The sequence below is a fragment of the Salvelinus namaycush genome, chromosome 1 (assembly GCF_016432855.1).
Source record: "Salvelinus namaycush isolate Seneca chromosome 1, SaNama_1.0, whole genome shotgun sequence".
NCBI lineage: Eukaryota > Metazoa > Chordata > Actinopteri > Salmoniformes > Salmonidae > Salvelinus > Salvelinus namaycush.
Window position 1 is genome coordinate 28332529 of NC_052307.1, and position 18173 is coordinate 28350701.

At 42.0% G+C, this 18173-nt stretch overlaps 1 protein-coding gene across 2 annotated transcripts in view; it reads right to left on the reverse strand.

Moving 5' to 3' along the window:
* The window catches only part of LOC120025169 (AP-1 complex subunit beta-1-like), a 53645-nt gene that overhangs the window by 20547 nt on the left and 14925 nt on the right, over window positions 1-18173 (reverse strand). For both annotated transcript variants that reach the window (XM_038969661.1, XM_038969740.1), the window contains exons 14-18: window positions 17837-18047; window positions 15683-15712; window positions 15449-15586; window positions 13206-13351; window positions 12966-13095 (exon numbers count right to left, since the gene is read on the reverse strand). In XM_038969661.1, the coding sequence (XP_038825589.1) occupies window positions 12966-13095; window positions 13206-13351; window positions 15449-15586; window positions 15683-15712; window positions 17837-18047 (655 nt within the window). The remainder of the gene's footprint in view (window positions 1-12965; window positions 13096-13205; window positions 13352-15448; window positions 15587-15682; window positions 15713-17836; window positions 18048-18173) is intronic.

The following is an 18173-nucleotide window of genomic DNA, read 5'->3' on the forward strand; positions in this document are numbered from 1 at the left end:
TGGTCGCTGTGTGCGGTTCTGTAACATCAGTGCGCTGTTGAATTGATGCATTTTCCTAGACCAGTGGTTCCCAAAGTTTTTAGAGTCCCGTACCCCTTCAAACATTCAACCTCCAGCTGCGTACCAGGGTCAGTGCACTCTCAAATTTATGTCATGGCTTTAGAAGCTTCTGATAGGCTAATTGACATCATGAGTCAATTGGAGGTGTACCTGTGGATGTATTTCAAGGCCTATCTTCAAACTCAGTGCCTCTTTGCTTGACATCATGGGAAAATCAAAAGAAATCAGCCAAGTCCTCAATTTTTTTTTTTTTATAGACCTCAACAAGTCTGGATCATCCTTGGGAGCAATTTCCAAACGCTTGAAGGTACCACATTCATCTGTACAAACAATAGTATGCAAGTATAAACTACATGGGACCACGCAGCTGTCATACCGCTCAGGAAGAAGACGCGTTCTCTCTCAGAGATGAACGTACTGTGGTGCGAAAAGTGCAAATCAATCCCAGAACAACAGCAAAGGACCTTGTGAAGATGCTAGAGGAAACAGGTACAAAAGTATCTATATCCACAGTAAAACGAGTCCTATATCGACATAACCTGAAAGGCCGCTCAGCAAGGAAGAAGCCACTGCTCCAAAACCACCATAAAAAAGCCAGACTACGGTTTGCAACTGCACATGAGGACAAAGATCGTACTTTTTGGAGAAATGTCCTCTCGTCTGATGAAACAAAAATATAAGTGTTTGGCCATAATGACCATCGTTATGTTTGGAGGATAAAGGGGAAGGCTTGCAAGCCGAAGAACACTATCCCAACCGTGAAGGACAGGGGTGGTAGCATCATGTGGGTGGCGCTTTGCTACAGGAAGAACTGGTGCACTTCACAAAATAGATAGCATAATGAGGCAGGAAAAATATGTGGATATATTGAAGCAACATCAAGACATCAGTCAGGAAGTTAAAGCGTGGTCACAAATGGGTCTTCCAAATGGACAATGACCCCAAGCATACTTCCAAAGTTGTGGTAAAGTGGCTTAAGGACAACAAAGTCATGGTATTGGAGTGGCCATCACAAACCCTGACCTCAATCCTATAAAAAATGTGTCTGCAGAACTGAAAAAGCATGTGCAAGCAAGGAGGCCTACAAACCTGACTCAGTTCCACTAGCTCTGTCAGGAGGAAGGGGCCAGAATTCACCCAACTTATTGTGGGAAGCTAATGGAAGGCTACTCGAAACGTTTGACCCAAGTTAAACAATTTAAAGGCAATGCTACCAAATACTAGTTTAGTGTATGTAAACTTATGACCCATTGGGAATGTGATGAAATAAATAAAAGCTGAAATAAAATAAAATAAAACTACTATTATTCTGACATTTCACATTCTTAAAATAAAGTGGTGATCCTAACTGACCTAAGACAGGGAATTTTTACTAGGATTAAATGTCAGTAATTGTGAAAAACTGAGCTGAAATGTATTTGGCTAAGGTGTATGTAAACTTCCGACTTCAAATGTTTAGCCCCGTTGGAAAATATAAATGTACTGTTTGAAAATGTGAAGAAACATTTTTTTTTTTATTTTTTTTAATGCGAATCATATTTTATTTGGCGTACCCCTGACGGCATTGTCCTAGACCATGTTGCTATGTGCATAATTGCAAAGTTAACCAGCATATAGGTGTTGAGAACAATGCGGCGGAGGAAGTGGCGGAGTTAGGAGACAAGAAAACAGCCCTTGCCTTAATTGTCTAAGAAAAGTGAGGAGAGCGGAAACCCCAACATAAAATCGGTCTATAACCAACAGCCTAACTGTTAAATCACTATATCTACAGAAATAAGACAGATTTTGCTTCTGTTGCCTGTTTGAATGTTTGTTTAATAGCCTACTGATTCTGTGAGCACGAAGCCTCAGGCAACCACATGTCAAATAAACAATCACAAATTTGTCTTTTTAATCTTTGCTATGCTGTAATAAAGGCTTTACACTGTATTTTCATTACACCTCTAGTATTATTTAGTGTTGTTTACACTGTTCCAAATGGTCTTTTTTCATTTATTATAATAATAATCCTACTTTTTCCTTGATCTTCTTATTGTTATTATTTTGACCATCATTATAATACACTGAACAAAAATATAAACTCAACATGTAAAGTGCTGTTACCATGTTTAATGAGCTGAAAAAAAGATACCAGAAAAAAGGTACCATACGCACAAAAATATTATCGCTCTCAAATTGAGCACAAACTTGTTTACATCCATGTTAGTGAGCATTTTATCCTTTGTCAAGATAATTAACCCACCTGACGTGTGTGTGGCATATCAAGAAGCATGATCATTACACAGGTGCAGCTTGTGCTGGGGAAAATAAAAGGCCACTAAAACATGCAGTTGTCACAACACACAATGCCACAGATGTCTCAAGTTGAGGGAGCGTGCAATTGGCATGCGGACTGTGGGAATGTCCACCAATTTCTCTACCATAAGCCACCTCCCAAGTCCTTTTAGAGAATTTGGCAGTACATCCAACCGGCCTCAACCTCAGACCACATTTAACCACACCAGCCCAGGACCTCCACATCCAGCTTCTTCACCTGTGGAATCATCGGAGACCAGCCACCCAGACAGTTGATGAAACTGAGGAGTATTTCGGTCTGTAATAAAGCCCTTTTGTGAGGAAAAACTCATTCTGATTGGCTGGGCCTGGCTCCCCAGTGGGTCAGCCAGTATACCAAGTGGGTGGGCCTATGCCCTCCCAGGCCCACCCATGGCTGCACCCCTGCCCAGTTATGTGAAACCCATAAATTAGGACCTAATGAATTTATTTCAATTGACTGATTTACATGAACTGTAACTCAACAAAATCTTTGAAATTATTGCATTTATATTTTTGTTCAGTATAATAAGTAATGTCATTATCATTAGTAGGCTTAGTATAGCAGCCTTGTATAACTACCATCGAGCTGTAGGCCTAAGAGAGCATACTGTAACTTACTTAGGTCTATATTTCGATACTTATATAGGCTACTGTATCAATCATTTATTTGTTAATGTCATCACACAGCATAGGAGTCATTCATGATTTGAAATGCAATCAAGCATTTCAGTTTTAAAATGTAATAAAGCGACCATTGCATAATTAGCAAAAACAATAAATAGGCCTAAACAGTTCCATCTCTGAAATTGCAATCACGAATGAATGCGACTGGTTTTTAGTCTTTACTGTAAAAAAAGGCTTTCGGGAAAAAAAACATTACAACAGACTCTCTGGTACACTTCATAATTGTTGTTTACATTGTTCCAAATAGTCAGAAAACCAGAAGTTTAGGGTCACTTAGAAATGTCCTTGTTTTTAGAAAGAAAAGCAAATGTTTCATCCATTAAAATAACATCAAATTGATTAGAAATACAGCGTAGACATTGTTAATGTTGTAAATGACTATTGTAGCTGGAAACAGCTGAATTTTTATGGAATATCTACATAGGCGTACAGAGGCCCATTATCAGCAACCATCACTCCTGTTTTCCAATGGGACGTTGTGTTAGCTAATCCAAGTTTATAATTTTAAAAGGCTAATTGATCATTAGAAAACCCTTTTGCAATTATGTTAGCACAGCTGAAAACTGTTGTTCTGATTAAAGAAGCAATAAAACTGTCCTTTAGACTAGTTGAGTATCTGGAGCATCAGCATTTGTGGGTTCGATTACAGGCTCAAAATGGCCAGAAACAAAGCACTTTCTTCTGAAACTCGGCAGTCTATTCTTGTTCTGAGAAATGAAGGCTATTCCATGCAAGAAATTGGCAAGAAACTGAAGATCTCGTACAACGCTGTGTCCTACTCCCTTCATAGAACAGCGCAAACTGGCTCTAACCAGAATAGAAAGAGTGGGAGGCCCCGGTGCACAACTGAGCAAGAGGACAAGTACATTAGTCACTGAGGTGATCTTCCTGTCTGGGTTGGCGCCCCCCCTTGGGTTGTGCCATGGCGGAGATCTTTGTGGGCTATACTCGGCCTCGTCTCAGGATGGTAAGTTGGTGGTTGAAGATATCCCTCTAGTGGTGTGGGGGCTGTGCCTTGGCAAAGTGGGTGGGGTTATATCCTTCCTGTTTGGCCCTGTCCGGGGGTATCATCGGATGGGGCCACAGTGTCTCCGGACCCCTCCTGTCTCAGCCTCCAGTATTTATGCTGCATTAGTTTGTGTCGGGGGGGCTAGGGTCAGTTTGTTATATCTGGAGTACTTCTCCTGTCTTATCCGGTGTCCTGTGTGAATTTAAGTATGCTCTCTCTAATTCTCTCTTTCTTTCTCTCTCTCGGAGGACCTGAGCCCTAGGACCATGCCTCAGGACGACCTGACATGATGACTCCTTGCTGTCCCCAGTCCACCTGGCCGTGCTGCTGCTCCAGTTTCAACTGTTCTGCCCGCGGCTATGGAACCCTGACCTGTTCACCGGACGTGCTACCTGTCCCAGACCTGCTGTTTTCAACTCTCTAGAGACCGCAGGAGCGGTAGAGATACTCTTAATGATCGGCTATGAAAAGCCAACTGACATTTACTCCTGAGGTGCTGCACCCTCGACAACTACTGTGATTATTATTATTTTACCATGCTGGTCATTTATGAACATTTGAACATCTTGGCCATGTTCTGTTATAATCTCCACCCGGCACAGCCAGAAGAGGACTGGCCACCCCTCATAGCCTGTTTCCTCTCCAGGTTTCTTCCTAGGTTTTGGCCTTTCTAGGGAGTTTTTCCTAGCCACCGTGCTTCTACACCTGCATTGCTTGCCGTTTGGGGTTTTAGGCTGGGTTTCTGTACAGCACTTTGAGATATCAGCTGATGTACGAAGGGCTATATAAATACATTTGATTAGTGTCTAGTTTGAGAAACAAACAAACACATCACAAGTCCTCAACTGGCAGGTTCATTAAATAGTACCCGCAAAACACCAGTCTCAATGTCAACAGTGAAGAGGCGACTCCAGGATGCTGGCCTTCTAGGCAGAGTTGCAAAGAAAAAGCCATATCATTAGTAGAGTGTTGACGTTGAGACTGGTGTTTTGCGGGTACTATTTAATGAAGATGCCAGTTGAGGACTTGTGAGGTGTCCTTCTCTTTCTCTCGGAGGACCTGAGCCCTAGGACCATGCCTCAGGATGGCCTGATGACTCCTTGCTGTCCCCAGTCCACCTGGTCGAGCTGCTGCTCCAGTTTCAACTGTTTTGCCTGCAGCTATGGAACACTGACCTGCTCACCGGACGTGCTACCTTGTCCCGGACCTGCTGTGTACTCACTCACTAACTCACTCTGAATGATCGGCTATGAAAAGCCAACTGACATTTACTCCTGAGGTGCTGACCTGTTGCACCCTCTACAACCACTGATTATTATTATTTGACCCTGCTGGTCATCTATGAACGTTTGCACATCTTGGCCATGTACAGTTATAATCTCCACCCGGCACAGGCAGAAAAGGACTGGCCACCCCTCAGAGCCTGGTTCCTCTCTAAGTTTATTTCTAGGTTCCTGCCTTTCTAAGGAGTTTTTCCTAGCCACCGTGCTTCTACATCTGCCTTGCTTGCTGTTTGTGGTTTTAGGCTGGGTTTCTGTGCAGCACTTTGTGACATCGGCTGATGTAAAAATGGCTTTATAAATACAGTTGATTGATATTTCAGACTGGCCAATAAAAATAAAAGATTAAGATGAGCAAAAGAACATATACACTGGACAGAGGAAGATCGGAAAAAAGTGTTATGGACAGACAAATCTATGTTTGAGGTGTTCGGATCACAAACAACATTCGTGAGACACAGAAAAAAATGAAGATGCTGGAGGAGTGCTTGATATCATCTGTCAAGCATGGTGGAAGCAATGTGATGGTCTGGGGGTGCTTTGGTGGTGGTAAAGTGGGAGATTTGTACAGGGTAAAAGGGATCTTGAAAAAGGAAGGCTATCACTCCATTTTGCAACACCATGCCATACCCTGTGGACAGCGCTTAATTGGAGCCAATTTCCTCCTACAACAGGACAATGACCCAAAGCACAGGTCCAAACTACACAATAACTATTTAGGGAAGAAGCAGTCAGCTGGTATTCTGTCTATAATGGAGTGGCCAGCACAGTCACTGGATCTCAACCCTATTGAGATGTTGTGGGAGCAGCTTGACCGTATGGTACGTAAGAAGTGCCCATCAAGTCAATCCAACTTGTGGGAGGTGCTTCAGGAAGCATGGGGTGAAATCTCTTCAGATTACCTCAACAAATTGACAACTAGAATGCCAAAGGTCAGCAAGACTGTAATTGCTGCAAATGGAGGAATCTTTGACAAAAGCAAAAGTTTGAAGGACAATTATTATTTCAATTTTTAAAAAAAATCATTATTTATAACCTTGTCAACATCTGGACTATATTTCCTATTCATTTGGCAACTCATTTCATGTATGTTTTCATGGAAAACAAGGACATTTCTAAGTGGCCCCAAACTTTTGAACGGTAGTGTATATTGTAATCTAACAGCACCTGTTTGGCACACATATGCACGTAGCGCTTGCTCCTTACATTCCTTCTCTTGATCTCCAGTATTTTCCACTAGTCAAATTTATTCCACACATCCAACTTCCCCTTTACCTCCTGAGGAACCAGTAAACATTACCCTGTTTCAAGTTTGTCACGTCCTCTGCATACATTTTGCTGTCACATGTGTTCAGAGATTGTTATAACCTATTTAATAGATGCGATTATGATATGCTACAGGTTAGGCCCTATTGGTCACATGCATGCGATGCATACGTGTCACGTAAAAACAGTAAGGGTTGAGGTCATTCCTAAACAAAATGAGGGATTTCAGTAACATTACTTATCAGTCAGAAATGGCTGTAATTATGTTGCACTTTCAGAAACAGACAGGGCAATACTGGCTGTTAGAACTGTTAAGGCTCCATGGATTGATGAGGAATTGAAAAACTGTATGGTTGAAAGAGATGAGGCAAAAGGAGTGGCTAATAAGTCTGGCTGCACATCTGACTGGCTTACTTACTGCAAATAGAGAAATGATGCGACTAAACTCTACAAAAAGAAGAAGAAACTTTATAATGAAGCCAAGATCAATGATATAAAGAATGATGGAAAAAAAACTTGAGTACTTTAAATGAAATTATGGGCAGAAAGACAAATTCAACTCCATCTTTCATCGAATCAGATGGCTTATTCATCACAAAACCATTTGATGTTGCAAATTATTTTAATAATTGCCAATTAAATAAAGTGGACAAACTTAGGCAGGATATGCCAACAATGAACAGTGAGCAATTGTATTCATGCATAAAAAAAACTAATAATGAAAGAAAAGCATTGCAAGTTTGAATTTTGTAAAGTTAGTGTGGGAGAGGTGGAAAATTATTGTTATCAATCAATAATGACAAACCCCCTGGCTTTGATAACTTAGATGGAAAGCTACTGAGGATGGTAGCTGACTATAGCCACTCCTATCTGTCATATTGTTAATCTGAGCCTAGAGGAAAGTCTTTGACTTCCCTCCAAGCCTGAGGACAAAGTAATTCCGCCACCCAAGAGTGGTAAAGCAGCCTTTACTGGTTCTAACAGCAGACCTATTAGCTTGCTGCCAGCTCTTAGCAAACTGTTGGGGAAAAATGGTGTTTCATCAAATAGCATTGTATTTCCCTGTAAACAAATTAACAACAGACTTTCAGCATGCTTATAGAGAAGGGCACTCGACATGTACTGCACTGACACAAATGACTGATGATTGGTTGAAAGAAATCAATAATAAGATTGTGGGAGCTATACTGTTAGATTTCAGTGTAGCCTTTGATATCATTGACCATAACCTGTTGTTGAAAAAAATCTTGTGCTATGGCTTTTCAACCTCTGCCATAATGTGGATTCAGAGCCATCTATCTAATAGAACTCAAAGGGTTTTCTTTAATGGAATCTTCTCTAATGTCAAACACGTAAAGTGTGGTGTACCGCAGGGAAGCTCTCTAGGTCCTCTATTTTTATCAATAACCTGCCACTGGCATTAAACAAAGCATGTGTGTCCATGTATGTTGATGATTCAACCATATACACATCAGCAACCACAGCTAATGAAGTCACTGAAACCCTTAAAGAGCTGCAGTCTGTTTTGGAATGGGTGGCCAGTAATAAACTGGTCCTGAACATCTCTAAAACTAAGAGCATTGTATTTGGTACAAATCATTCCTTAACTTCTCTAGGGTAGGGGGCAGCATTCGGAATTTTGGATGAAATGCATGCCCAAATTAAACTGCCTGCATCTCGGGCCCAGAAGATATGATATGCATATAACTGGTAGATTTGGATAGAAAACTCTAAAGTTTCCAAAACTGTTAAAATAGTGTCTGTGAGTAAAACAGAACTGATTTGGCAGGCAAAAACCTGAGAAAAATCCATTCAGGAAGTAGTTTTTGTTTTTGTAGTTTTCTATTCAATGCCAATACAGTATCCATTGACGTAGGACTCAAAATGCAATTTCTATGCCTTCCACTAGATGTCAACAGTCTTCAGAAAATGTTTCAGGCTTGTATTCTGAAAAATTAAGAAGTAAGAGCAGTCTGAATGAGTGGACCCTGCCGTGTCACAGAGCTTTTTCCTGCGCAAGACCGAGAGAGTGCGTTTCTTGTTTACATTTTATATTGATGACGTTATTGTCCGGTTGAAATATTGATTATTTAGGCTAAAAACAACCTGAGGTTTGAATATAAACATCGTTTGACATGTTTCTATGAACTTTACGGATACAATTTTGATTTTTTTGTCTTCCTGTTTTTACTGCGTTTTAGCCTGTGGATTACTGAAGAAAACGCGCAAACAAAACGGAGGTTTTTGGGTATAAAGATACTTTATCGAACAAAAAGAACATTTATTGAGTAAATGAATGTCTGCTGATTGCAACCATATGTAGATCATCAAAGGTAAGGGATTAATTTTATCTCTATTTCTAAATTGTGTAACTGTTCTAGCTGGCTGGCTACTGTTTGTAATGATTTGTTTAGTGGGCTATGTTCTCATAATCGTAATGTATGCTTTCGCCGTAAAGCATTTAAAAAATCTGACACCGTGGTTGGATTCACAAGCAGTTAATCTTTAAACCTATGTAAAATATGTTTTGTTTTCTGAATTTTTATAATGAGTATTTCTGTATATGAATTTGGCACCCACCAGTTTCCCTGGCTGTTGAAGAGGTGGGACGCTACCGTCTCACGTGCCCAAGAGAGGTTAAGTGCTAGACCTCAGCTAAATCTGGTACTGAATGTGTGGCTGTTGAACAAGTAGAGGAGACTAAATTACTTGGCGTTACCTTAGATTGTAAACTGTCATGGTCAAAACATAGATTCAATGGTTGTAAAGATGGGGAGAGATCTAGCCGTAATAAAGAGATGCTCTGCTTTTTTGACACCACACTCCAAAAAGCAAGTTCTACAGGCTCTAGTTTGGTCTAATCTTGCTTATTATAAGGGCTGGACAATATACATTGTGTGACGATAGATGTTTTTCTAACGTTTCATATTACGCTCTATAGTTTATTTCGTTGTGTCGCAAATCACACTCTTTACGGCAATATTTTTAGTCAATTGGACGACGCTTTGCTTTCTTCCACACGGCTGCAACACAAACAAACATGGAGGAGAGTGAACGTGACACAGAGCACGGAGACACGGAACTCGTACCTAAGAGAGGGGCTACTTTGGTCGCATGGACGTGGTTTGGGTATGAAAAGTCTGACACGGACCAGAAAACCGTCCTCTGCAAAATATGCCGCAGGCCGGCCCCGACAACAGGCTCAAACACCACTAACCTCTTTTACCACCTATGCAAGAATCATGTGAAACAGTACGGAGAGAGTCTACGGATGAGACCCAAAAAAGTACAGTCCAGTGCTCAAAACAAACCCCCGACTCAGACGTTGCAAGAGGCTTTTGCCCGCGGCACACCATATGGCAAAGAATCATGAAGATGGAACGAGATAACAGCTGCCTTTACAACTTATATCTGCAAAGACATGGCCCCAATTTACACAGTCGAGAAACAGGGGTTTCGTGAGTTGGTGCTAACACTCGACCCAAGGTACCAAATGCAAATTGATACGTGACACGTATTAATGCCAAAATAACATGCAAAACAGGCAAGCCCCCAAAAATATCTTTTAGGCCTATATTTATTTTGTTTGCAACTATAGTTGAAGTGTTTTCTATTTACCTTTTTAGAGATATTAATATTTTGTTACATGCTTAATAGAACATTTTCACAAAGGTTCTAAATAAAAGGAGGAATAATCAAATATGAGGAAGTACCTTGTATTTGTTGAGTAGAATTCAAAATGTAATAAGAAATAGGCTTTTACATGTGGTCATTTTATATAAACTATTTATTCATTGAATTTACAAAAAATGTGCTATATCGTGATATGTATTGTTATCGGCATATGAGATTTTGGCTTTTGCAACAGCTAATGGGGATCCTAATAAAATACCAAAAAACACACTGTTGACGTTCTGTGGTGGTCGCTGCAGTAGGGAGGAGAGACAACGTGTGCTAGTCACACAGTTGTTAGCGGTTTTTTGAACACAGCAATTCTAAGCCAGGACAAGCACAATCAAATCAATTGTGGTCGGACTCCCTCTAATCATTTGTGTCTTAATTATTTCAACAAACAGTTCACTTAAAGCATCAGACAAGCTCAGTGCAAATAGTTGATTTGATTAAAACACATAGTATATGTCTATATGGAAAAATACACATTTAAAAAGTTCGACCAATCGAAAGAACAGACTCTTGGTCGCCCAAGATTTTTTTTTGTCGGGGACAGCCCTATTCTGAATAAATAACTGCCATTGCGTGTTCTCTTCTTTAAAGTTCTAATGGCTGCTGTATTTAACATTCAGCAAACAAGAGCTTGAATCTCTCTTCGAATAGTCTATTAGTATAAGAAATGCTAAAAGAAAAGATGTCCAGCAAGCTATTCTAGTCTAGCTTTTCCTGGGACTCCAAGAGCTAAGTAGCGTTTTTTTAAGTAGACACGGCAACGGAGCGGAGGTGCGTATTGCGCAAGAGACAGAGGCTATAATTTAGAAGCTTATGCATAACACATCATTCGTTAGCTAAATATAAGGCTAATACTGCATTGAATGTATTACCTTAAAGAGGTAGGCTAGGACAACTATATATACACACAGTGTACAAAACATTAGTAACACCTTCCTAATATTAAGTTGTACCCTCTTTTTCCCTCAGAACAGCCTCAATTCATCAGGGCATGTCCTCTACAAGTGTTCCACAGGGATGATGGCCCATGTTGCCTCCGATGCTTCCCACAGTTATGTCAAGTTGGCTGGTAGACCATTCTTGATACACAAGGGTAACTGTTGCGTGTGAAAAACCCAGCAGCGTTGCAGTTCTTTACACACTCACACTGGTTCATCTGGCACCTACTGCCATACCCCGTTCAAAGGCACTTAAATATTTTGTCTTGCCCATTCACCCTCTGAATGGCACACATACACAACCCATGTCTCAAGGCTTAAAAATCCTTCTTTAACCGATCTACACTGATTTGAAGTGGATTTAACAAGTGACATCAATAAGAGATCATAGCTTTCATCTGGATTCACCTGGTCAGTCTATTCGGACGGGATAGGTTTTACTGGGGGAGCTCAGGTAATGTAATTATGTGCACGAGCACAAATCACCACTTCCGTATTTTAGTCCCGTCCGAATCTGCCATGCAAGTAATTTTTACTTGGCAGGAAGGTTATTATCCCATCCTTAAAAACCTACAGTTTTTCGGGCAAACTCTCACGTCCTCTGATAACACATATCCCGTGTGAATCATCATCATCCCTGTGTATTGAAGGATATTACTGAGTTTAACAGGTGCTGCACCCAGTTTGGATAAGAACATGGGAACAAATGAATGCTTAAAACAATAATGCTATGCATGTAGTCTACAAATGGATATGTTTTGTCACATATCAACTTTTCAAGTGCCTATTCCTCTTTCGCCAAATACGTCAGTTAATTCAATTTGTGCATAGGTTACAGTTCATGGTTGTTATTGATAGGTCTTATCATTGACTTTCTTCGAACTGAAGGCCATTAGGCCAATATTAGGCCATCCCTAGACATTTAAAACATCTTCCCACCTAGAAGAGCCTCCAGGCTTCCGTCATAATTATCCATTTTGAATGAGGAAAACAATTATTACTGGGCAGTTGGGTAAAGCTAATGCCATCCGAATCGTCCACTGGAAAAACTGACATGCTGGGGTAGTAATTACATCACCTACATTCTATAGTAATACTAGTCCCGTGTGAATAGGGCTTTAGTCATGGAAAGAGCAGGATGTTCTGTACACTCAGTGCATCTCAATCTTGACCAGGATTAGGCCGATCTATTTTGGATGCAATTTGAATGGAATTGATGGAGAGAGAAAGACTGCAGCAACGATATTTGAGTGACAGGCTGTTCTAAAACTCTTTACAATGAAAGAATAAGGTGACCCCCGAAAGCCAGATGGAGAAGTGTAAATTAGACACGCATTGTCATTATATTACTGTAGCAAATGTAGTCCTTCCTTTCACAAGACAAAAAGTTACCATGATGAGATGATAAACACATTGAACTACACTCCGTAGTGAGAAGCAGTGTCCCCACCATGAGCGTTGATGATTGGTCATGCAGATAGCAGAGAGGAGGCCGTTGAGAAGCCAGATTTAGACAGCGCATATCATTTAACAGTGCCATTTCACGTCATGCTGTTCATATAAATAATTTATTATAAATTTACCGGTTTCTTGCAGTTATTTATCCTGGGAAAAGGGAGTGCGTTTGGGCTGGATATCTCGGTAACCCGGTTCCCACTATTCAACCCTGGTCTGAAGCAGCCTAGTCTCCTGAAACCTCCTGTACAACTAACGTTGTGGGAAAGTTACCTGCAGGTTGTTGAGAGGGTCCATCTTCATGACTGGCCCAACAGTGCTGAGGGGGAGGCTGACTTCAATGGTCTGGTTTGGGCCGAGAGGGGTGAGGACCTGGAGTGGGCCGGCAGGGGCCAGTCCAAAACTAGAGAGAGAAGAGTCCCAGTCAGAACTAGATTTTTTTTTAAATTACATTCACACCAGAGATGGTTTCCTTATGACAGTCATATAGACTGTGACAGATGTTCCTCTCACCTGTTCCTGTTGAATTGGATGGCGAAGTCAGTCATGATGCTCATGGCCTTGTTGGTGAGGACCAGCTCCATCTGGATGACTCCAGCACGCCGGGCGAAGGTCCCAGAGATCTCCAGACCTTTAGCCTTCATGGCTTGGAGCCACACCTGAGGAAAGAGGATACCATAAGAGGAACGTCTCTACAGTTTGTATTAAATAATAATAATTCACTTTATTTGGCAGACACCTTTCAGGGCACTCAATGAAATATCACATTAACAGCAGAATCCATACATCAGGTCAGAAAATCAAGAGCATCAATCAAAGTACAATTTAAAATCAAAAGGACAAGACGAAACAGGGAAGGGTTGGGTAGAGGATTCAAACATGGTTTAGGGTAAGGTTTATGTTGGGGGGGGGACACATAGGGATACTGGGAGAGCACAGATGGGATGTAGGACAGTGTCAATCATAGACCATAGGCATCCTTGGAGGTGTGTTTTCAGGAGTTTTTTAAAATGAGATGGCTATCTGCATATTGTATGTATGGGGGAAGTGCATTCCAGAGCCTGGGTGCCGAGTTGGAGATGCGGAATGGGGGGGGGGGGGGGGGGGGGGGGGTCGGTGACAAGGAGACCACCAGAGGAGCGGAAGGGTGCAGAGACTGGGAGAACATCAGAGAGGTAGGTGGGTACCAGGTTGTGGAGAGCGAGGAGTGTCTTCAGCATGATCATCTAGGAACATATAGGCCTAGTAGTTTCAGTGCATTCGGAAAGTATTCAGACCCCTTGACTTTTTCACATATTGTTACGTTACAGCCTTATTCTAAAACACATGCAATTGTTTTCCCCCCTCAATCTACACACAATAACCCATAATGACAAAGCAAAAACTATTTTGTAATTTTTGTAAATTTATAAAAAAAAAAAAAATGAAATATCAAATTTACATAAGTATTCAGACTCTTTACTCAGTACTTTGTTGAAGCACCTTAGACAACGATTACATCCTTGAGTCTTCCTGGACATGACACTACAAGCTTGGCACACCTGTATTTGGGGAGTTTCCCCCATTCTTCTCTGCAGATCCTCTCAAGCTCTGTCAGGTTGGATGGGGAGCGTCGCTACACAGCTATTTTCAGGTCTCTCCAGAGATGTTTGATTGGGTTCAAGTTCGGGCCACTCAAAAGACATTTAGAGACTTGACCCGAAGCCACTCCTGTGTTGTCTTAGCTGTGTGCTTAGGGTCGTTGTCCTGTTGGAAGGTGAACCGTCACCCCAGTCGGTGGTCCTGAGCGCTCTGGAGCAGGTTTTCATCAAGGATCTCGCTGTACTTTACTCCGTTCATCTTTCCCTCGATCCTGACTAGTCTACCAGTCCCTGCCACTGAAAAACGTCCCCACAGCATGATGCTGCCACCACCATACTTCATTGCAGGGATTGGTGCCAGGTTTCCTCCAGATGTGACACTTGGCATTCAGGCCAAAGAGTTCAATCTTGGTTTCATCAGACCAGAGAATCTAGTTTCTCATGGTCAGAGTCCTTTAGGTGCCTTTTGGCAAACTCCAAGCGGGCTGTCATGTACCTTTTACTGAAGAGTGGCTTCCGTCTGGCCACTCTACCATAAAGGCCTAATTGGTGGAGTGCTGCAGAGATTGTTGTCCTTCTGGAAGGTTCTCCCATCTCCACAGAGGAACTCTGTAGATCTGTCAGTGACCATCGGGTTCTTGGTCACCTCCCTGACCAAGTCCCTTCTCCCCCGATTGCTCAGTTTGCCTAGGCGGCCAGCTCTAGGAAGAATCTTGGTGGTTCCAAACTTCTTCCATTTAAGAACGAAGGAGACCACTGTCTTCTTGGGGACCTTCAATGCTGACATTTTTTGGTACCCTTCCCCAGATCTGTGCCTCGACACAATCCTGTCTCGGAACTCTACGGACAATTATTCTGACATGCATTGTCAACTGTGAGACCTTACAGACAGGTGTGTGCCTTTCCATATCATGTCCAATCAATTGAATTTACCACAGGTGGACTCTAATCAAGTTGTTGAAACATCAAGGATGATCAATGGAAACAGGATGCACCTGAGCTCAAGTATCATAGCAAAAGGGTCTGAATACTTACATTTTTAATACAATTTATAAAAACCTGTTTTTGCTTTGCCATTATGGAGTACTGTGGGTAGATTGATATTTAATCCATTTTAGAATAAGGCTGTAACGTAACAAAGTAGTATCAATACTATCATACTCTATAGACACTCACTGTCTTGGGCGGAATGTATGCTCCCATCGGCATGCCAACCCCCCCTCCGAGGTCAAAGAGGTCTCCAAGGCCACCTCCCACAGGAGCGCTTAGAGAGGCTGGCATCACAGCGGGAGCCGCGCCAAAACCAACCCCCATCTTTGGATGAGAGACCATGTTAAAAGAGCTGAACATCAAAAAAATTGCACCAAAATATTATTTTTCAAAATTAAATGTTTAAACAACCAGGCTTACCGCAGGACTCCCACCAATATCTCCTCCAAGCTGAGGGAAGAGAGACAGGAGTTCAGTTTATACATTATTAGAATGGTACACCTTATTCCAGCAGGTTGAGGGAGATGCTAGAGGAAGACTGAGGGAGGGAGGTGGTTGTGTGATGAGGGGTTGCTAAGATAACCCTGTTCCATGACATATGAAAAGCATGGTTTTTAGACTGGGGAAGGTGAGATGAGAGCATACAGAACAGTGTTCTATATCTATGATGAGAGCTACTGGAGGGTCATATGGAGGTCGAAGAGCGCAGGACGAGCATCATGTATTCAGGTTTTCATTCAGATACCTCAGAAACTGTAAATGCCAACTGTTTGCCAGCACAGTGGTCAGTTAGGTGGTTACACAGAGAAATCAGTATTGAAATACATCTCAAAAAAAATTAAATTATGAAGAGATGAGTGCAAATGGAAACCAGATATGAATAGGGCCTAAACATCTAGAGTAGCGTGTTAAAATCATAACAAATACAGCTAGCTACAGTAAAGGCTTTTGGAACAACAAACACAACAAGACCTACAAAAGGTCTGAGGCCTGAAATAAACTTAAAAAGGAACATGTTGAGACGATAGGAAACATCTCTGATCTACTACAACAGACAGTGACACTGCAGCTAGAGATGGTGAGAGGTCATAGTACAGCACAGGGTACCATAAGGGGACTCCAGTCTAGTCTGTCTAGGAGCCTCTACTGATGCCCCTCAACCAACCTCAGCAGGGGGGCTGTGCTCAGTAGAGCTGTGGTCAGGGGGGCTGTCAGTGTGACTGTAGTCAGTGTAGGTGTAGTCAGTGTGGGTGTACACTGGCGACAGGGGCTGAGGTTACGGAGACTGTTGAGGGTCCGTCCGCGGGGGAACGTGTGGCTGATGGCAGGATGAATACAGTAGGGTTGTCATGTTAGATGTATTCATTGACATGGAACAATCAGGATGCATCAAGCACAGAGAAAGAATATTGAAGAGGTGAATACAGCACATATATATATATACACACACACACACACACACTTGTAGATACAGCAATGACAATGCCCTACTACTAGGCTTGGGGGGTATACCACGGTATTTGGAAAAGCCACAGGATGGTTGTTCCAATAAATAAAAAACTATTTATTTGTAGTTTTTCCAATAAATGTGTATATTTGTAGCTACGTTTTAAGTGATTACCTGCAGTCAACTTGTGCAATACCATAGGAAATTGCATTCTTCATTTCTCCTGTCACATTATTTTTAAATGATGAAGCTTACCATAGTTCCCCAGAACATTTGAGCCAGTCACATGTTTGTAAACAGCACAACGGGAGAAAGCGAGCTGGGGAGTACATAGCATTCTATAGCTATCAGCGAGCCTCTGTTGTGCAGCGCACATGAAGTGATGACGTTACACTTGTATGCAATTCACTACTAAATGTTTACCATCAGATATCTTATAAGAGCTTTCTGCCAGAAGTCAAAGCGCTCTGGATGAATTCTGTACAGCTGCCATTTATTCCCTGTGCTTCCTACGATCCCCCCCCCCCCCCCCCCCCCCCTGCCGTTCTTCTCCCATCTGCTCCGTGTATACATGCTGCTCTTCCTTCAGAAAAACCTTCATCACAACTTTTTGCAAATGTCCACACTCACCGAAAATGAAGTTCTGTAGCTACGCGTGTATAATTTTATGTGCTGAATTTGCAATTAGTTTATGTTCAGTAGCATTTAGCTAACAACGTCTATGTCATTTCACAATTAGTTTGTGTAAATTTTGTTATCATTCTATAATAGAGACCTAATGGTCTTTTCTTGCATTTTTAGCGCTCCCTTGTGTGCTATGCCGGTATTACCGTAAATCCAGGTATGAAAGAAGGACAGTATGACAATATAAAAGTCTGGATACCACCCAAGCATAGCTACTACATCTAGCTAATGATGATGTAATGTGATGTGTGACTATAGCTATGTCCTCTCCCTCCTTGTACTTAGTTACCGGTTCAGACTCATCCATCTGCAGGTGTGGCATAAAAATAAAAAAAGAGGAAAACACTCAGTCAAAAAGAAAAATAAGAAAGCAACAAAAAAAAAGACTATGTTCACTGGTTGACCAGGGGTAGCAGCACAGCAGGCTACAGTGAGGTACCTACCAGGCTGTCCAGAACTCCACCAAGGAGATCCATGCCCCCCATCTGCATGCCGGAGGTGGGGGGGGTGGGGCCAGTGGTGGTTTGGGGGGCCATGTCCAGGTTGAGAAGGTCCCCCAGGAGGTCTCCCTGCGAGGGGATGATAGAGGTGGCAGCTTCAGGGGCAGAGCCCCCAGCAGTATTGCCCATGTCTGGGCTTTCCGTACCCTCTCCTCTGAGGGATGGAGAGACCAGGACAGAGGGAGTTAGAAACAACTGCAAAGATTCACCACAATAAAGGGGGTATTTAAGAACTTCACTTGTTTAACCTGGTTTGAATTCCTAAACGCAATGTTTTGAG